This window comes from Protomyctophum parallelum, assembly GCF_964188405.1.
Source record: "Protomyctophum parallelum genome assembly, chromosome: 1".
NCBI lineage: Eukaryota > Metazoa > Chordata > Actinopteri > Myctophiformes > Myctophidae > Protomyctophum > Protomyctophum parallelum.
This window is the reverse complement of record NC_139697.1, coordinates 82,001,995-82,024,384: the sequence shown is the minus strand read 5'-3', so window position 1 is coordinate 82,024,384 and position 22,390 is coordinate 82,001,995. Positions and strand designations below refer to the sequence as shown.

The 22,390-nt window shown below is 41.9% G+C and overlaps 1 protein-coding gene across 1 annotated transcript in view; it reads left to right on the top strand.

Annotated features, from left to right (window-relative positions):
* capn5b (calpain 5b) overlaps positions 1 to 15,457 on the top strand; it is a gene marked incomplete at both ends in the record, with an annotated part of 41,417 nt that extends 25,960 nt beyond the window's left edge. The window contains 8 exons of the mRNA XM_083770073.1: positions 3,415 to 3,608; positions 7,594 to 7,671; positions 8,603 to 8,798; positions 10,802 to 10,924; positions 11,150 to 11,346; positions 13,657 to 13,778; positions 14,524 to 14,660; positions 15,275 to 15,457. Of these exons, the coding sequence (XP_083626199.1) occupies positions 3,415 to 3,608; positions 7,594 to 7,671; positions 8,603 to 8,798; positions 10,802 to 10,924; positions 11,150 to 11,346; positions 13,657 to 13,778; positions 14,524 to 14,660; positions 15,275 to 15,457 (1,230 nt within the window). The remainder of the gene's footprint in view (positions 1 to 3,414; positions 3,609 to 7,593; positions 7,672 to 8,602; positions 8,799 to 10,801; positions 10,925 to 11,149; positions 11,347 to 13,656; positions 13,779 to 14,523; positions 14,661 to 15,274) is intronic.
* Between the last annotated feature and the right edge of the window lie 6,933 nt (positions 15,458 to 22,390).

Here is a 22,390-nt window from a genome sequence, read left to right as displayed (position 1 = left end):
CCTGCTCACATGACTTCATCCTTCCTCTGTTGTTTTCGATTCGCGAGCGCTGACAGCGGTGCGATATTCATTTGTTATAGAATCATTAATTCCAAAGTGGAAAGTACATTTGCCTAAGTACTGTACTTAAGTACAGTTTTGAGATATTTGTACTTTACTTGAGTATTTCAAACAATACTTTTACTTCTAAACAACTACATCTCGGATCCAAATATTATACTCCACTACATGTATTTGAAAACTTTAGTTACTACCACTACTATCTACTTTGTAGATTTAGATTATTATTACAAAACATACATTAACCACTTCAGCCCTAGATACATTTCGGCCATTTGAAAATAGATGATCTACAAGCTTTTTGTATACAAGATTTGTATACATTTGTAAACTAGAAACAGGACATTCTGCATAAATTTACCAAAAGTAAAAGTAGCCTACTTTTACTTTTGGACAACCAAGGTTCATGTTTTAGGTTGTTATTAGAGATAGTAAAAGATGAGGGTTAAACTGTTAAACTTTGCACAATTTTATAGCGATATTCATTTTGTATTCATCCTTAGGACCCCAAATCACACCTTGGAAAGCATGAGTGTCTATTTCAAACAAAGTGTTTTTTACTGGGGGGGGTCATTGTACGGAATTTCACTAAAACAGGCCTATAAAACGTTCCTATCCTGGGAGTGTGATCCCTCCGTAAAGGAGTCCAATGGTCAGACACAATGTATATGAAAATCACTCAGCTGTTATTTTTTCACTGTGCTATAAAAACCAAACAAAGATGACGTGTCTTTTTACTTTTCATGCCTTTCACGCACTCACTCATACACAAAATACACATGGGTCAGTGACGTGACACCCCAAAAAAAGTGTTTTTTTAAAACCTTTAAATAACAGGAATAAAAATGATTTACTTTTGTTCTACTCACTCTCATCTTTATGGAAACATATTTTGTTTTTAGATATTTTATTGGAATCAGAATTTATTCAGCATTTTGTTGTACTTGTGCCTAAAATCGTCATATGGTGTGACATGACAATAATTGTTTATAAAATGAAAATGGAGTACAACTTTCTTAAGTTGCTCACTTTATCAAAGTCCTTTATCATAACTAACCTGTGATCCACTATAGTTTTGTGAAAATATATTAAATCTGTATATTATTTTCGTAATCAACACTCAATGTGAGGCCCATGTTATCGGTCTTTCAATATATTTTGCATTTATTGTGACAAAACTTTCTCTAAAATTACACAAATATTTGTGACTCTTCCTTAGACTATTTGCTATGTAATCCATAAACATTAATGGTTTCATCATTAATAAAGGTATGATTTTTTCACTATTTGGAACGTCACACCAAATTATTTAGTGTCACACCGTATGATCATATCTTCATTTTTCAAAGCAAACTGTGTTTTAACCTACTTATTAGTGAGTACTGAACTTTACAGATTGATTAAACAATTACTCAGGAAAAACAGCAACAGGAAAATTGCTTTAACATTGAATAACATGGCAATGACTGAATAAAACGAAATTAAACACAATGTATTGTGGATAGTTGCAGATTTTAGGTGAAAATGTTTAAAACAAATGTTTAAATGGACAAAAGAAACATGGGACTTTGTTATTTATTGCTATATCTGTAGGAAATTACAGTTTGTATCATATGGTGTGACAAAAAAGTCATATGGCGTGACAGGAAAACAGTCACACCATTATGATAAAGTGTCACACCATATTACGTTTTCTGCACTTAACATAACCTTGAGGCTACTAGCTACACATTAGCATGCTAACAACATGCTAGCTATAACAAAGCAACATAGATTTACATGTAATTATGACCAAAAAATCTAATACCTTAAGCTTTTTTAATGAAAAAGGTGTCACACCCACAGACACTTGGAAGAGTCGCATTTGTCAGCGTTCCAACAAGATCGTATTTTATGAAAATGTTAAAATGATAATTCACCACAGACACCTGTCATGCTATTGTAATGCAAGTGCTGAACAGCCTTACTGAAGAAGTACCTCTCTATCCCAATGGGTGTGTAAACAATTGCCTGGTGAAATTTCCCAAAATGGTGTCACACAATATGATTTTGGTTTGGGGGACAAAATATTTTTGATCAGAAATGACTGAAAACATTATGCTTGGACTTTGAAAAGATTAGGCTCATAAATAGACATCTATATTATATTTATGGAATTTTTAAAATAATTTTAGCATTTTTTTCCTTAGTTTTATTTAAGTTCCTACTTTGAGAAACAAGGCCAGGACAGTCGCACCATATGAGTTTTGCTGTGTTTGGTTGACAATTCTGAAGAAATGAGGAATGAAATGTTTTAATCTTGAGTATGTTCACATGGACCATAATGTCCTGCACAATATTCAGAAGGTTTTTGACAAATATATTTCTTATTTATACATGAGTGACACTAAGGACAGCCAGGGACACCATGTCACGTCACCCACAGATAAACCCTGATAATAAACTGGAGAAGGAAAATATACAACGTGCCAGTCTGTGTAATATAAGCGCCTTGCTTTGGCCTAGTAAACACACTAGTCTATATTTCTTTGTCGTAGTTCAGCATCGGTAGTTTGCAGCAGGTAGGTAATTTCACTGTAGGATAAAGAACAGATTGATCATGAGCACAGCATGCTATCGATAGTATGACTATTTAGAGGGGATATTTGGAACAACGTTATATATATACATTTACTGTACGTACCAATTCCAGGTCTGATCTCCATCGGAAACTTTTCCACACTGACAAAAACAAGTTTGGCGCATGCATAAACCTTTACGGTGCACTTCCCAGACAGCCGTTAGATGGCAGTAACACTCCATGTATGATTTATATATATATGTTTGTATTATTATATGATAATTTGCAACTCCACAGTCATATTTTGACAGCAGGAATTGCCTGTCATAATTTGACCCCCCAGTATTAGGATGTTGATATTCCTTCATCAGCCAACACTCCCCACTGACAGGTAGTTACCCCCCCCCCCCCCCCTCCCCAGAGAGGATGTATAGGGCCTCAGTCCTACTCCTCCTCCCAGCCAACACTCCCCACTGGTAGTTCCATTTAGTGTGCAGTGGTTCTCAAACTTTTAAATTTCAAGGACCCCCATAACTCTGAGAGTGTACAAATGGGTTCCATCTGTGCACTCTTTACACACCTTTACGGGCCATTTGGAACCCACTGAAGGACACTTTGAGACCCACTGGTGTAGCGTTTCCAGTGAGCCAACATGGTCTGTTTGAACAGAATGCAACAGAGCCTTCATTCCTATCAGCGGTAACGCCTGTGAAGGAAGTAGGGAAGTGTCCAGAAGTTGGCGTGTGTGTGTGTGTGTGTGCATAGAGCCTATTTCCTTTGGTTTCCGCCTGCAGGCGACCACGGTGGAGGACATGGAGGCGCGGCTAGACTGCGGCCTGGTGAAAGGCCACGCGTACGCCGTCACCGACGTGCGCAAAGTGCGCCTGGGCCACGGACTGCTGGCCTTCTTCAAGTCCGAGAAGCTGACGATGATCCGCATGAGGAACCCCTGGGGGGAGAAGGAGTGGAGCGGCCCGTGGAGTGACAGGTAAAACATGAAGCGGCTCATTGACCTTTTGCAGACCGCGGCCATCTTTCTAACAGACTTTGGAAGCGCTCGTTTTTAAAGCAACGTCCTGCTGCCTCCTGCATTATGTGCACATTCAAAACAGATGTTACACATGGGTCGTTGTCGAGTGATATCCAACGAGCACTTCCAAACTCCAACACTTAGGAAAATAATCACCTGCAAGGGCAGAAAGTAGCTCGTAACATGTCTACAGTGGATTTTTATGAAACAAACACTTTGCAGATTAGATAGAAAGAGGATAATTCAAGCTTTTCGTACAGCTGCAATGTTGGTGAGTTTGACGTGTTGTTGAACACACACAGCTTAATGTCGGGAAAGTTACACAACTATACTGTAGAAGAAAACATATGATAGGGTGCTAAGAGAGGAAGTGTGGTACTGCACGAGGAAGTCAGGTGTGGCAGTGAAGTGTGTCAGAATGGTGCAGGACATAATGAGGACATCATGGCAGCAGTGGTGGAAATTAGATTTACTAATTACTAATTTACATTCTGCACATTGAATACTTTTACTTTTGGTACTTTAAGTACATTTTCATGGCAATACCTTTGTACTTTTACTCAAGTACATTTTGAATTCTGGACTTTTACTTGTAACAGAATATTTCTACATTGCAGTATTGATACTTTCACTTTTTCCACCACTGATGAGGACATCATGGCCAGTTGTGAGGAGTGCAGTATAATGAGTTATGATGGACGGGATCAAGGTGGGAGTGGGCGTGCGTCAAGGACTGGCACTGAGCCCTTTCCTGTTTGCATTAGTTATATGGACAGCACCGTGGACTGTGATGTCCGTGGACGACATTGCGTCGTGAGGAGAGGGAACAGCTAGACACAGCCTAGAAAAGCATGGGTGCTGCACGCACTAATTTATTCTAATATACAGTAAATCAAAGCATATATAGATTGCTGCTTAGCAGAAATGAAAATGAAAAAATAAGTTCTAAGATATTTTCTAATATTTTTTTTTGAATGGAAATGGCAGCTTCCTTACTCGGATTTGAGGAGGTGTAGGTATGGTTTTGCTCACTCAATTCATAATTAACGTTCCAATTTTGGAGCTCTGGCTCATGGACTAAGAATCAAAAACTGAACCGGTTCCCATTGGGAACCAACCGGTGGAAAAGGAGTCACAGAGGAAGATGCAGAAAACGGAACCAGATGGAAAGTGATGATCCTGCAGTGGTGACCCTGATGGGAATTAGCCTGAAAGAAGACGAATAAAGAAGATCCAATCGTATCTTTTACAAAGTGAACCATGAGTTGTGCCGGTTTACCACAGAATAGTCACAGCCTTGTTACAGTGTTGACAACACTTCTAGAACTAATAGCACTCTAAATGCATATTCCCATCATAACATAGCACATGGTGCCTAGCTTGCATGTTATTCAGGAGAGGTATCATACAATATTAACCATGAAGATTTTTGCGAAACCTTAGAATATAATAAGTTGTGCTCTGGTCACAATCTGAAAATAAAATGACATGATTCATGCTGAATCATATCTGATTGAAAACATTTGAGGAGGCCACACAAAGTGGATTTAATCTGTATTGAAGTGACCTCAAACAAAAGAAGCATACAGTTGAGTAATGGCCTATTGTTTTGCAACAACATTCATAAGCAACAAAATGGTACAAAAACAAAATCTATTTTCAAACCTTTAATGAATTTAGCTATAGCGGGTTTTTGTAAAGGTTTCAGTCTTTTAATTCTGAGCAGTATCATGGAGACAGCACAGCTCAAATCAGGTGCCATCATCCTCACCTATTCACAGTTATTGATGGAAAAAGTCCTTACATGTTTTACTTAAATAAAAACTAATACTGCACTATAGAAATAGTAAATGTACAGAATTCAAAAAGTACTTGAGTAAAAGTACAAAGGTATTGCTATTGGCATTGAAATGGACTTAAAGTACCAAAAGTAGAATGTACTCATTGTGCAGAATCTCCCATTTCAAGTTTTCAAATGTATCAACATATTTTGAAAATGGCAGATCTACAAGCTCACAATGTGTCGCTCCGCAACACATTGTGATTGCTATTTAGATCGGCTATTTCCGAATGGCCGAATATAGGGTTGAAGTGGTTAATGTATGTTCTGTAATAATAATCTAAATCTACAAGGTAACTAGTAACTAAATTTTTCAAATAAATGTAAGGAAGTGAAAGTACAACATTTGCAAAAGTAAAAGTAAAAGTGATGGAAATTGGAAATACTCAAGTAAAGTACAAATTCCTCAAAACCGGGCACCCCTCAAAACTATACTTTTCTTTTTTTTAATTTATATATTCTTTTGTCCCACGACTTTGTAACCCATTTTTCACCCCTGTGTCAATCATCCTGTGATGTGATCCTGGGCTCTACACACCCTCCGCCAACCTAGGGAGAGCAACGGACTTAACTCATGCTTCCTTCATGCTTGAGTGTCCAAGTTGCTCCTTTACACCTGACAGGGGGGAGTTTCCCTGGTTGGACGTAGCGCGTGGAAGGAACACATTATTCCAACCAGTTCCCTCCATCAGGCGTCCCGGCTGGCCAGGGGGAGGCAGTTTAGAGACCAGGATTACTGCATGTTTTTGTGAGGGTACCTACCCTAGGGGACACGGGGAGAACATGCAAACTCCACACAGAAAGGCCCTTTCGCCAACCCCGCCTTCGGGTATGGGCACTGATGACGCGGAGGTGGAAACATGCCGCCAGCACCCACAGCGCCCCGAGCGGGAATCGAACCCAGGATCTTCTAGCTGTGAGGCGACAGCACTACCAACTGTGCCACCGTGCCCCTATATATACTTAAGTACAGTACTTAAATGAATGTACCTAGTTCCTTTCCACCATTGTTCACAGTCACAACAGTGCCCTACGGAGCACCCAGACAGTCTAGAGCTGCTTACAGCTTCAGATCACGTCTACGTGAATCAAAATTACTTGTCCACACAAGTGGCCTTTTAATCAGACGGCAAGTTTTTCCGCAAAGGAAATGAATTAGAGTGTCCTATTCTCAGGACATCATCTTCCCTACCTCCGTCCATGGCTTCTCATTCCATCCCTAATACCCCTGGGGAACATAGCAGAGAATGAAATGAAATGATAGCAGCACTACCTCTTCCCCCGCACCACTTTGTGTTTTCATATTGTTAGATGCCTCCTGCTCGTTGAAACCAGCTGGAATGGGTAATGCTGGCTTATAAAGGAACCTAAATTATAGATGAGAGCAAGAGAAACAAATGTTATTAAAGAGCAGGGAGTTCTCTCTCTCTCTCTCTCTCTCTCTCTCTCTCTCTCTCCCCACCCCACCCTCTTAGTCTTTGATTTATCTAATCGGACAGTAACGTTTGACTTGTCTACTCTTTGTCTTTGTCATATGTTTTGGTCTATCTATGTTTTTGTATTTGTATTCATAATTTGATTAGACGTATGTTTTGATTGAAACTCTCTCTCCTCTGTTTCTCTCTCATGCTCTCTTTATTCTTGCTCAATCACTCTGTCTCTTTGGCTCAGTGTCTATGCCAGCTGAATTATTTATTCACAATTTCATTAAGAATTGTGAATGCGTGGATTCTGATCGACTGTCAAGGGGTGCAGTCTTGTCGGTAAATTATAAACGGTTGGTTCCCCTTGCCAATGAAGGAGATTTTATTCCCCCCAGTTTTCCCTAGAATTACTGTACTTTGAGGCAAGGCAAGTGTACAAACTTATTTGTATTTCAACAAGGCAAAAGTGCCTTAAAATAAACACACACTCAAGTGGTGAAGGTTGTTGTGTTTTCCTTGTCTGTAACTGTGTGTGTGTGTGTGTGTGTGTGTGTGTGTGTGTGTGTGTGTGTGTGTGTGTGTGTGTGTGTGTGTGTGTGTGTGTGTGTGTGTGTGTGTGTGTGTGTGTGTGTGTGTGTGTGTGTGTGCGTGCGCGTGCGCGTGCGTGCGCACGTTTCAGCTCAGAGGAGTGGAACAAAGTGAGCAAGAGTGAGAGAGAGAAGTTGGGCGTCACCGTGCAGGACGATGGCGAGTTCTGGTAAGAAGAACCATAGACAGAAAGGTAGACGCCTCCTTCGGCTCTGAACCACTTCGAGGCTCTGACCACTCTGAACCTCCTTCAGCTCAAAGTGTGCAGTGGTTTTCAAACATTTGAATTTCAAGGACCCCCATAAGTCTGAGAGTGTACAAATGGAACCAATGGGTCCATTTGGTTCCATTTGTACACTTTCAGAGTTACACACCCATACAGGGCCATTTGGAACCCATACAGGGCCATTTGGAACCCATACAGGGCCATTTGAACATGTTCATGTATCGTCACAACTCAGTGGTTAGAACATGAATAAAATCAGAAGACAAACGGCAATAAGAATATTACACATTCGTCAGAGAATCTGTTGAATAATATGCATTTATCAGTAGTGCGTGATCAGCGTATGTCCATAACAATGAGAAGCTGGCATGCGTGTCTGTATGCGCCTTGACTGTTCGCGGCGTCAGAGAGTCTCTTCCTTTGGAGGTCAGCGTTTGGTCAAAAAGTCACTGCGTGGTCACACAAACATTGCGTGACAAACGGTTGTTTCTCATCTCTAATCAGGCCTGTGTCTTCTCTGGCTGGAGTCGCTGGGGAAATGTGGTGTTGGTAATTTCATTGAGTTATTGTCATGGATGGATGTCACCCCCCCCCCCTAATGTTGCTGGTGTTTCTACTAACTATGCTCACTCAGGAGAAACCGGTCTGGGGGGGCATGTCCTCTCTTCATTGCTCAGCCTTTAATTGTATTATTGCCAATTCACCTCCTCCCAACGTCACGCTACACAGTGTTTCCAGTGAGCCAACACGCACAATAGCAGCCCCCTGACTCTGTTTGACCAGAATGGAACAGAGCCTTTGTTAGTACTGTATCATCGGTAACACCTCAATTCAAATTGACACCCGCCCGCCTCCACTCCTCCGCCCAATGTAGGATGACTTTCGACGACTTCAGCCAGTACTTCACCGACCTCATCTTGTGTCGCCTCATTAACACCTCCTACCTGAGCATCCACAAAACCTGGGAGGAGGAGGTGATGAAGGGCTCCTGGGTCCACCGCCAGGACCCGCTCCGCAACCGTGCTGGAGGCTGCATCAACCACAAGGTCACCTTCCTGCAGAACCCACAGGTGAGTAGCAGTGGGTTCAACCACAAGGTCACCTTCCTGCAGAACCCACAGGTGAGTAGCAGTGGGTTCAACCACAAGGTCACCTTCCTGCAGAACCCACAGGTGAGTAGCAGTGGGTTCAACCACAAGGTCACCTTCCTGCAGAACCCACAGGTGAGTAGCAGTGGGTTCAACCACAAGGTCACCTTCCTGCAGAACCCACAGGTGAGTAGCAGTGGGTTCAACCACAAGGTCACCTTCCTGCAGAACCCACAGGTGAGTAGCAGTGGGTTCAACCACAAGGTCACAAGGTGGAAAAAGTACTACATGTTTTATGTCCAGCTTTGAGGGTTTGTGTAAACACAAGCATTGTCCCAACACAAACATTGAATGCCATTGATAATGAATGGCCAGCTTTGAGCGTTTATCCCCCAACACACAAGTTGGATGCCATTGGCAATGAATGGCTAGCTTTGAGTGTTTGTGTAAACACAAACATTGCGTAAACACAAACATTGAAGACGAAGGTGAGTGTAGCTGTCCCAGTTATGGGTATGCTGTAATATTTTATTTTGCTTTATTTTTTGAAATTGCATATTGTGATTATTGTATTTTTGTTTTGGGCAACCAACTGTAGTTTTTGGTATTTGTATGATAAATGCATGGTGAGATGTGCCATCTACTGTGCTCTGTATTTGTGGTCTGTTTGACTGTTTCATGGGAAGGTTGAATTAGGCTCACCTAAGCAGCTAATCACCTCATTTCAATCACCTGTTGGGTTTGGGCATGTTTGGGCAGAACAAACGGAGCAGAGATTTGTTTGTTTGTTTGCATTGCACAGTGCGCTCAGTGCGCTATTTCCGAACGTGCCCGAAGAGATGAGCTCTTTCATGTCAGAGAGTCTCCACAAAAGATAAGAAAGAAAATAATATAAAAAAGAACAAGAACTTAACTGAACTCCTAAAAGTCTGTGCAGAAGTCACATACGGTATGTTCCCAGTTGTTTTGTTTTTTGTGTCTGTAAAAGTTATATTGTCATTGCATCGTGTATTTGTTTGTGTTGGTTTGACATGTGGACATTTCATTGTGAGAATATGGACAATTCATGGTCATTTAAAATGACAAGCATGACTGACTGACAAGGACATTCATATTTCATGTGTTTATAATTCATTGTGGTTAAAAAATATTATGTGATTTCTTTGCAGTTTTTCACATTGTCGCTTGGGATAAATAAAAAGCCCTCGTGATATCAGTTGGGACGTTGTCTTATTTCTGCACCAGATGAAGATGGTTTAGGAGCAGTTATAGTGAGGACACAAATTCTGATTGGCCGGAATGACATGATGTATGATGATGTACGATGATAAGAGCGCCCCTCACTTCACACGGGTGTGATTTTTTACTACTTAAGGGGATGCACAGGGTCGACCCATAACTCCGGTTAGTTGACACGTGGGCGAGGCGGGGCGTTGTCGGCTAAGATTTAAGATGCAATTTTTTTTGCGCAGTGGTCGTCGTGAAGGGCCACCCCTGCTCGGCCACAATCAAATGAATTTAACGGGTTGGGTTCGGGCCGCGAGTCAGGTCAGTGGCAGGTCAATAGTGTAGATCTGCTATTTTCAAATATCCGATATCCAGCTTTTGGTGTCTGTTCCCAGAGACTGTCATTAAATTGCCATTGACAATGAATGGAGAATTTTATGTCAGTGTCTTAGACATACCGGTAGTGTCTATTTTATGTCATGATGATGTACGATGAGAAGAGCGCCCCTCACTTCACACGGGTGTGATTTTCTTTATACATTATATACATTTGAAAACTTGTGAAATTGGACATTCTGCATAATGATTACTTTCTACTTTTGGTACCATACTGTTGTTCTTTTACTCAGGTGAATTTTGAATTCCGGACTTTTAGTTGTAACATAGTATTTCTACATTGCCGTATTGATACTTTTAAGTATTCAAAAAATGTTTTCCACCACTGGTCCTAATTTGTATCTCTCTCCTCGTCTGTCCAGATTGTGTTCGACGTGAAGAAGGTGGAGGATGAGGTTCTGATCTGCTTACAGCAGAAAGAGAAGAGAGCCACTCCCAAAGAGGGCAAAGGAGAGAACCTGGCCATAGGCTTCGACATTCACCGGGTACGCACACACGCAGCCACGCATGCACGCAGAGACTTAAAATATAAATAATCAAAAGGGGGACAACACACCAAATTCGTCTTATATCTTTCTAAAGAGTTAATAAATAAAGGCAGAAAAGCCCCCAGAAATATCCTTAAAATATATAAAAGGGGGACGTGTTGTGTCCGAGCCACTGTTTGGGCACCAGAGTAACGCATTGTGCCACGTTGTGTCCTGGTGCAGGTGGAGCTCAACAGAAAGTACCGGATGCACACGGCCCAGCAGAAGGTGGCGGGCTCCATCTACATCAACTCACGCTGCGTCTTCCTCAGGAAGGAGCTAAAGGAGGGTCGCTACGTCATCATCCCCACCACCTTTGACCCCGGGCAACAGGGCGACTTCCTGCTTCGTGTCTTCACTGACGTGCCTTCAGACAGCAAGTAAAGCTCAGCACAATGGCCGTACTAGTGTGGTGGTTATAGGGATATTTTAGGATATTTTAGTGACTGTGGAATTAATTACATTGCGATGCCGCGTTCACTGCCTGGATTTCATTAACCTTTGAAGAACGACCGTGCTGACGTCATCGTTCCTTTCCATGAAAATCCGCTTTAAAATGGTGTAATCGCTTGTCGTTGTGTTGAAAAAGAATCCAACAAAGAGCGGAGGAGGAACCACAGCCGCCATTGAAATGCTTTGGGCCTCAATTTCCCTAAACCCTTTGCATGCCAGTGCGGCGGATATTTTTTGAGGGTTTGTGTAAACACAAACATTGTCCTAACACAAATATTAAATGCCATTGGTAATGAATGGCCAGTTTTGAATGTTTGTGTAAACAAAAACATTGAAGACGAAGGTGAGGACGCAAATTGTGATTGGCCGGAATGAGATGATGTATGATGACGTATGATGGTAAGAGTGCCTCTCACTTCACTCAGGTGTGATTTTTTTACTTAAGTAAAAGTATCAGTAGTGTACTGCAGAAGCACTTTGTTACAAGTAAAAGTCCGCTGTTCAAAATGTACTTGAGTAAAAGTACAAAGGTATTGTTATCAAAATGTAATTAAAGTACCAACAGTAAAAGTACTCATCATGCAGAATTTACAGTATACAAATCTTTTGAATATAGCAGATCTAGAAGCGTATATAGGGCTGATAGTGGTTAATGTATGTTTTGTAATAAATACAATATTTGCCTCTGAGATGTAGTGGAGTAGAAGCAAAAATAGCCTAGTGGAGATTGGAAGAACTCAAGTAAAGTACAAATACCTCAAAACTGTACTTGAGTACAGTACTTAAACTAAATATACTTAGTTTCTTTCCACCACTGTTAATAATTAACCATTATCCCAAAACACAAAGTGTCGCCACATCGCGACGCTGCAAACCACTTGGCGAGTTCTTTGTGTACTTGAACAAGGCAGTCACGAATCGTGACTGCTGCCTTTTTGAACGAAACAAAGAACATTGGGCACTTCAGGAAACTGACAAAGCGACACGGTCGTGACTGCCGTGGGAGTTTCCTTTAGAGAAAAAAAAAACAATGTCTTTTCGCAGAACATTAAAACCGTGATTTGCGATGCAATCATAATTTGCATAGATTTTTTTAGCTTTGCATCAATTCACTGATTGTGCGGTTTGATGACGCACAATCATTCACGGCAACACACAGTGCGGCAAAACTAGTAGATTGTGACAGAAAATCTCTCCAGTGTGAATAGGAAAGTCATCTTTTCCTACTGGCAAGTATGGCTGATAGTCTCCATAATTGAATCCATTAAGACCTGAGGCCGGTTCTACAAATGCCTTCTAAATCAGTAGTTCAAGTCCAAGTATGATATGTATTTGGCCGTGTATTGTCCAACTCAACCTGCACATTTACTGTAGATTCCCCTTGCAGCACGAGCACTTATGTCATGTGTGGGTGTTTGTATTGCACACAGACAATATTTGAGTGGAACGAACTCTTTTTTTCCCCTGCACCTTCTTTCAGTGCAGTAGAATGCATGTCAACCTGTCCCTATTTGTTTTGTAACAATAGAAAGGGATGTTGGAGAACCACTGCTTTACACAATGTTTGTCCCTGAATACGGGACGCAACACATTTTCAGATGGGGGTCCGGCGGCCAATACCGATAATTCTGGGGGTTCCTTAACCCCTGGGCTACAATTAACGGAAAAAACTGATTATTGCTAAAAATACAAACCTACCGTTAACGGAATTAACGGAATGTCAATCAATGTCAGTTATCGGGGGTTCAACGAAGCAAAGATTAGCATGTTTTCGCTAATTTCGGTAATGTTGGATGTAATTTACCAAAAAACGGCCGAAATCCGTGCGATCGTGTGCTATCGTGCACGCGCGCCGTCTCTATGTGCGAACTATGAAAAAGTTAGCATTAGCTTAGGATTCCGGACAGCCAAACGAGTGACACAGGGTTAAAATTGTACCGGATGTTATCGATCGTTGAACCGGAAGTGACTTAACCAGATTCGTCTATTTTTGTGAAAATCAGCATAATGGTGCGTTCCCGCCATCTGGTGGCAATGCGAGAGAATACATTACCAACACCATGTGCAAATAAACTATCTGTTCAAACCATCAGATCTTTCTATTAATGTTAAAATGATGAATTAAAAATATGCCAATGTGTTACCCAAACAAAAAAATTGGGATTGGTAGTCCAAGGGTATATCTGGTCTCAGGTCTGGAGTGTTTAACCGTGTTGTTCTCCATGCTTACCGCACAGAGAGCTGTCTCTGGACGAGCCGCCCCAGACATGCTGGACAGGGATGTGCGGCTACCCCCAGCTGGTCACTCAGGTCCACGTGCTGAACGCAGAGGGGCTCCAGGGACAGGACTCCAACGGAGGTACGTACAGCACAGTGAGAGCACTGGCCACAGCGCTGTCCAAAGGCTGTTAACGTTTGTTCACCTGATTCTGTTCCTGTAGTCCTGTGCTGTCGATCGCATCATCAGTGTGTCTTTTCTCTAGTTATATCCAGTTAACTTTTCATTTTGAAATACATTTTTGCTCCTATGCCACCAAAATGTGGAACGCCCTACCAACAGCCATTAAGACATGTGAATACCTTGACTCCTTCAAAAGCGCTCTCAAAGGGCATCTACGGACGGCTGCAATTAGGAACTGGCCCCTGTAAAATCTGAGTCCCACCTCATCCCCTTTTCACTACAGTCCCAAATAAGCAGACACCCATATCAAAATGCAAGGCACTTCGGCACCACCTAGTGGTTCCTGGTGGCGTTGACATTAAATGACAGTGGCAATATTTGAGACCCCCATCAGTGTTTACAATTTACAATTTAGGCATTTAGCAGACGCTCTTAATCCAGAGCGATTTACAATAAGCAAGAACAACACATGGCAATACATCAAATACATTAAGAAAATAGTCATCAAGAATCATACAGTACGTAAGCCAAGAACCTCTAAGAACATCTAAGTGTGCTGCTGATGTATGCATTACGCACGCACGCACGCACGCACGCACTCACGCATGCATGCACACACACACACACACACACGCGCGCATGCAAAACCATTATCCCTTATCAATACGGTGCATTGATTTAGACTCTCCCCGTGTGCCCACAGCCTCGGATCCGTATGTAATCATTACATGTGAGGGTGAGAGGGTGCGCTCACCGGTCCACAAGGACACGCGCAGCCCCAACTTTGACATCAAAGGCCTGTTCTACCGCAAGAAACCCAAGGAAGGTATCCACATTGAGGTAAGCTCTCTCTCTCTCTCTCTCTCTCTCTCTCTCTGTTAGTTAGTTAGTTTATTTTGGAACTTTTGACAAGCAATGTAGTACAGTACATAATAGTATTTCCCTGTTTGACCCCTAGTGGCTAACTTGACATTGTCGTCTTTATTGTTCCGGCTCTGCAACTGTATTTCAATAGGCTCCATGCACACACTCCATTTCTGAAAGAATTTGGGCCCTTTTGACCATTCTGGTCAAACTCTGCTACACCAGTGGGTCTCAAAGTACACTCTCAGAGTTATTATGGCGGTCCTTGAATTTGAAAGGTTTGAGAACCACTGCACACTAAATGGAACAAAGCCTTAATTAGTATCATCTGTAACACCTGAAAGAGGTAGTGTAGGAAGAGTTATTCTATGTGTGTATGTGTAGCCCATTGCGGGACCTTCTTAGCTCTATCTTTTCCACTTATCCGTCCTGCCCTTTGTGTCTCCCTCACATCCACAACCGATCGATCCTCCTCTCTCTCATACTCTTCATCACCCCCCCCCCCCCACCATCCTCCCCCACCCCCACCATGACCACCTGACCGAACCAACCCCCCCCCCCCCCCCCACCACCACCACCACCACAAACAGATTTACAACAAGAATGTGATCATGGACACTTTCCTGGGTCAGGTGACCCTGTTCAGCGACCCCAACGAGCAGCAGCAGCAGCACACCCTGCACCTGCGGGACAAGGGCAACCGGCAGGACGACGACCTCCCCGGCACGCTCACCGTGCGCCTCATCACGTGCACGGCGCTCACCAACATCTGACGGGATCCAGTCAGTCGGGTCGGTTCGGGTCGGCCAGCCTCGGTTTCACGGGCAACGGCGTTTTCGACCACACTCGCCGTTTGTGTCGGTCTGCCGGCCGCTCTCTGCGTTTCATTCTCGTCATTTTTTGTCTGTCTTTCGTCCGCTCCCGTTCTTTGTCTTTTATCGTTCCTTTTTTTTCTCTTGCCCACATTGTCTCTTCTCTTTTCTCACACACACATTCAGCATTGAAACGCCGTTTCTCACACACACACACACACACACACACACACACACACACACACACACACACACACACACACACACACACACAGTCCATGCACACAGGCACATTGTGTTTTCCTGCACTCTCCATGCATGCGCCAGTGTTTCTAAGGGCTATGCATTGCCTTAAGGCTGAGTCTGTTTGTCCAACCGTGGGACGAGTAGTGTGTGTTATGCACAGTGATGGAGCTGGCAGGGGTGAGGATGTGAAATCGATATATACCTATACCACCTGGTTGGGTGTTAACTCTCCATATACCGTACATCCTCACCTATACCACCTGGTTGGGTGTTAACTCTCCAATTTGATCACTCTGGTATGCCTCCATTTCAACCATTCAAACGACTGCATTTGCTCGAGACCTTTATTGATTCACAATACTGGCCGTAGATTTAACTGTGGATTGAAAAACATAACGATTATCTCCTCAAGTGTCTCCCACTCAGACACGTACAAGTCCTCTCCAGATTGCCAGTGCTTTAGTTAGCATGCACCATTTTGTCTATCCTGTCACTTTTTACTGTGTGGACTCGACTAACAAGAAGTCTGCAGCTACGCTCTCCCTCTCCTGAGAGCCACCATGCTGTTCCGCACATGGTGCGGAACAGCACAGCAATCACCTACTGTTCTTTTCCCCTCACCCACTTCTTCCCTGAATTCCCTTTAAGCCTAATTCATGCCCCGTCGCACGCCGCTGTCACGTGCCGAAAGTAGCACACCTACGAGCTCACAAGGCGTCACACATGCGGCGACGCCTTGTGCAAGCGCAGGTCTGCTGTTTTTAAATGGGTTTGAAACGGGCTTCAGACTGCACTGGTTACTATGGACGGTCCCCGTGCTGCATGGCTAAAGAAAGAGACTTGTTGCCTGTGCCGTGCATCCTTCTAATCGTAGCTTAGCAACCAGTGCTTTTGACAGTTCCCCCGACTACAATGTCTCCCCCCCCCCCCCCCCCCCCTCCGCACAACCACAAAACAATTTCTCGTCCGATGGAGGAAAGCGTTCACACCTGACATAATAAAGTGCTTTACGGGACCAAAGATGAACCAGGCCCTACCCCTCTCCTGGTCCAGCCTGGCCTGGCCCCTATTCAACGCCGGGACCCTCCACATCATCTCTAAACGCCGGGGACCCTCACCCCCTGTGCCACATCATCTCTAAACGGTGACACCACTGCCTGACTCTTCCTCAGACTCGAGTCCCTTGGCCCGTGTCAAGACTCACGGTGCCTGACCCCCAAGAGACAGTCGGCTCCACTTTTGGTCGCTGACATCGAGCAGGTGTGTGTGGTGTGCGTGTACGTGTGCATGAGCGTGCGCATGTATGTGTATGTCATATATCTTAGTCGGTGTGCTCTACTCTGTGCCGTGTCTAACTGTCAGGGATGAGCTCTGCCAGTATTAGTTCTTAAATGGGAGCGTCGAGTATGTGTTAGCCATACAGTATATGACCGTATTTTGTGTCTATAAAGGACACCGTCAGATCGCTTCTGTCGGGATATGTGGGAATACAACTGGCCAAAAAAAACAAAAAAATAAGAATCTGTCCTTTTTAGGGAGCACACGACTTGCACTTTACAAAGATCTGAGTGACCTGCAAGTAACAGAAAGCAGAGGAGAATGCCTGCCCCAGCAGCCTTGAGCTATTTGCCCTGGTCCTGGCCCAGCCTCTACTACCACCATTACAGGAACCACGTCAAACGCGGGGCGGGCGCTCTATACTGTTGCAATTAGAGATTGATTTCAGAATGAATTTTCACCATTGGTCCAACAACCACAATCTCGCCTGAATTGGAATTTCTTGGGCAGATGATGGTCAAAGTGGACATCCTCTTTGGCCTGCCGTTCACTGGCATTCTGATCTTTGATGATTGAAGCCCAGACAATACATCACATCCTTTTTATTTCCTTTGGGTTTGTTTTCAGAAGTGCAATATGCATACTTAAATATGTCATCGTTTACGGTTTACTACTTAATTGGAAGAAGTAAGAGCCATGTAAGTCCCAATCATTCGGAAAGGCATTTATTTAGAATGTAAGACGAAGGCTCTTGTGGAGCAACCTCTTAATCAAACCACTCAAGTCTTTTAACTTCGTCTTCGATTCTTTGCCTTTTTATTTATTTATTTATAATTTCCTTTTCATTACTTGAACTACGTTGCACATGTGAATTGAAGTCTCATCGTTCCTTTGTGTGCAGCGGCTTTATAAAGGTGTCTTTGCATGGGTTACTTTCCAATATGTTCATGGCCTTGTATACCGTTGTAATGTTTAATATACAGTATATTTATTCCTTTGGTCTTGAAGTCTTTGAAACCGGTACTGTTGAGAACTTTGGCATGTCTACAATATTTGCACTTCATATCAATCATATCAAGATGTTTAAAACGGCTACAGCTACTGTAAAATTACACTCTCACATTCGATGTGACTCCGACATGGTGGGGTCATCATTGTCTGCAGCAGCCTGTGACTTAATTCTACTGTATTTAGGTGCTAATTGAAATGCCCGTCTCCTCTGTGCCCTTCTTGTCTTTGTGTTGAGTCTCTGCTAGAGTGAGAGAGAAAAGAGACAAAGAGGAATAACGTAGTAAGACTGAATGAGAAAAGAATGAGGAGTATGCTAGTCTATATTCAGACTAGCATGTTAAACCTAACTTCCAAGCTAGGGCAGCATTTTATACTGTAGAGCCAAACAGCCCCAGGTTTGGCCTGTGCTCAGAATGGCTACAGCCTACAACAGAGGTTCCCAAATGTTTCAGTTTGAGACCCAAAAGAGACATTTGGTGTCTCCCCAAGACCCACATTTACAGTACAAAAAAATACAATATGAATGAATAACTTAAGCCCCTATTTCAAATATAATGAAATTAGCCCATCTACAACAAGCAAGTTGTGTAAACTTATTTAACATATTCACATGGTGGCCATTTTACTATTAAGTTAATGAAATGCTACTCTGTTAGGGTGGCATTTCTTCCCAACCCGTAAATATGACGTGAGAGCAAAATGTGAATATAGTAAATATCTGAGCTTGTGGATGTACTATTTTCACTATTTCTTAAAGGGATATTTCACGTGAGGGGGACATTATGTTTTATATATCTATATTAGATTGTTTGTTTGTTTATTTTATTTGAAAGGGAAATATCCCTTTAAACGTTTTTTTTTTAATGGATTATTTTTCTTACATTTTCTTCCCCCTGAAAATGTATAAAAAGTGTAGGAAAAAAGAAAAAAGGGAGACATTTACTCCCAACCCATAAAAATGCGTCTGCGAACCCAAAACCTGTACAAAACCTGCCAGCTCACCAGAGTACAAGTTGCAGGTGTGCAGGTGTGGAACTCTGGCCCTCTAACTTTGTCCCCAAGAGTCCCCACATTTCCCCCTTTACAAGGGCATTATTGTACAAAATGTGTTCTTAGTCATCTTGCCTGGGTGAAAATGAGGTTTCAAATATTGTGAGGCACTGGCAACAGAGGGAGGGAGAGTTTGAAAGTGCCAAAAGGATTAGACCATGCAGGGTGTTGACACAAACATACACACTTTGTTAACATTTCTATTGTTCTATTGTTGTTTCTAGGCTCCAAGACAGTTCTATTTCTATTTGTGAACACACCATACACTGTTGTCTCCCATAGCTTAAAATAAATTGTTTTTCCCTACCTCCCCATTATCTGCTACATGGAGAGTGAACCAGAAACTATGGGTCTTTGAAATTATACTGGATGACTTTCTGGGGATTTAGTGAAACAGATAGTGTTACCGTACTCCTTTATGAAAGGCCATACTATGTTTTAATGGAGCAACTCTCACATTCAAGTCTAGTATGTTTATAAATAGGAACTGCATTGTCGCAGTCTATACGAATAATGTGATAAAGCCTTATTTGAGCTCCAGTTTTGGTGAGTCGGGGACACAACGCACCTTACAGGATCAGTAGACGAGCTACATGTGAACAAGCATGCTAAGCTTCGCTGACATTCAGCTTAGCTTAGGTATTTGTATGTAAAAGTGTTTCAACATATCATATTAAAAGTCCCTTAAGATATAGAGTCTTATTTAAACTGATGGTCTGGGGATTTGGCAATAGAATGATGTAATTCAAAGTAAGGTGTTGCCAGTGATACAGTGAGCTCCATAAGTATTTGCACAGCTACAAATTGGATGATAATATGCCTTCTTACTCTCATTACTCTGAATGTGAAATGACACAATAACTAAACGGTTAAAATGCATACTATGCATGCTCTATTTTGTGTACACTATGTATGCATTTAAAGTTGTCAAACGTTACTGTGTTTACATTTTAGAAGACTTCCTTTGATAACTCCACAGCCTATTTGTATTTCATACATCCAAATATAGTTTGCTGTACTTTGAAACATGGCTCTAGTCTAAACCACCCAACGCTATAATGGTTGTCTAAAGGGCTACCAACAAGCAAAGATCAGCAAGCATCATGCTCTCCTACAAAGATTAAAGGCCTGTGCTTGTGCCATATCATTCACCTGCGACATCACGTCATACTGTATAAGCATATTAACCACATGGACCCTAATGTCTCTTATTCAGGGCATGTCGAGGGAGAAAAGTTGAGGGCTAAAGATAGACCCCTAGGGAATGGATTACCCCTGGCGTCAACAAAGTATATCGTTTTTAACTGCATGGTTCATATCTACTATGCTTTTGTAATGGCAACACAACCTACCTGACCCTGACTGCAGCTGTCATGATTATTACCCCGGCAGTCAAAATAAAGATGTGTCTATCTTCCAGTCTAAATTAATTAACTAATGTTTTGTGCTAAGCTGTATATTTATTGGAGGAACATTGGGAGAGACAAGGAAGGGTAGAACAAAAGCGCAAACTACAAATATCCATATTTTGTTTATTTAACAGGGACATTGTTACAAAGAACAATGTAAATAAAAAAAACAATGAATTTATTTATATTTCAAAGCCTATTTTGATGCAGAGATGCATAATGAAGGCTTTACTCACTGATCTCTGGAATAAATACACCCACATCTCACCTTTCAGATTTTATTATTGGCTGCCATGTTTTTTACAGAGCGAAAGCAGGACCATTTGATTGTTTGATGTTTTATAATTGTTTTCTTATATTTGTACTTAACCCTCCATCTTTTCTTAAGTGCAGAAACAGTCGACAGTTTTCGCCGATAATGGCATGCCCAAATTAGGGAGGCCTGGTTGAAAGTGGTATAGTCAAATACCCATTGATTGAAGTGGACAGCTTGCACTTCACAGTTACTGTGTCATTTCTCAGAAGTAATGTGACTTCTAGTCGTTGACCTGTCCTCATATTTGTGGACCTCACTGTTGCGAAATATAAAATCTAAAGTCTAGAATGAGATATTCCTTTCCAAGTTCCTCTCCATTCCTCTGCAAATCTTATGTGCCACAACAGTGCCAAAACCATGAAGCAAATGTGACTATGGTAAACTTTTGTTCTTATGTTCTTTTGTATGTGTGTCTTTGTCATGAAGTGATGGTAGTTCTTAATCACGGCATTGCTTTTGTTGCACATTATTCATCATAATTTGCCAAAAGTGTTATGGCTTTCACACTCCAGGCATTACATTAACCAGAGGTGGTTGGAGTATATAGACATTAACTGGTTGCCTGATGATTGATATTTTGGCATTGTTTTTCCCCTGTCCTGTATATAGATCTTTAGGGCCGATGCCAAAGCGAGTTTTAAGCATACAATACACTTGAATGAAGTTGATATGTTCAGAACTTTTGTGACTTTTCTATGAATCCAATAATGCCAACGCATGTAGCAAACCGCTTTTCAAATCTCCTTGCGCCAACCACTCATGGTATATATTTTGGTCTTCAAAGTGTTGTATAAACATAAAAAAGCTGTTGCTACTCTGATAAACATACTGTGTGACGTACAGAGCTTATGTTGCACAGTTGCATGCATTTAACACTATCCAATTTTCTAATACTTTGCATTTAGTACCCTGCAGTAGACAGTATGTATATGAAAGTAGCAACAATGTGGTTGTCAGTTATTAAATACATGTTTTGATTGTTGTGAATACGTAGCCTACCATGAACATAATTTGTAAAGATGTGATAGTATGGTATTTATGAAAAATGTCCTAGTGCAGAGTGTAAGATAAGGGGGATCAGAGGAACTCTATAGGAAATAGAAACATGAGGATTTAGAGACGGCTTTAAAGTGATTTGAGGAAAAAAACATATGATTATTTTAATATAATATACTTTAAAGCCTGCGCAGTATCAATGCAGTCTATGTTTATCAGTTGTCTACAAATGATCAACACGGTGCAACAGTTTTAGGTTCGCTTGTCAGCCTGCATACTGCTGCATGTGTCTTGAGTAAGAGACATCGGTCATGAAACATTATGCCATGGTGTTATGTCATCTTTATGATAGTATTATGTAGGCTATATGACATTTGACGCAATTTTGCAAAGTTGCCAGACACCTTCTTCTGTATTATGGTCATTGACATTTTTATTGAAGATATGGATTCTTATCCACTCAAAACGAATGAGCTTGTGATTCTCTTGTATTTTTCTGCTGATGTTTATAAACTTGAGACTGGAATAATCCACTGCATGGTGACACTTCTAGAAGATTCTATGGTCTTTATAACGAGTATCTTTTAT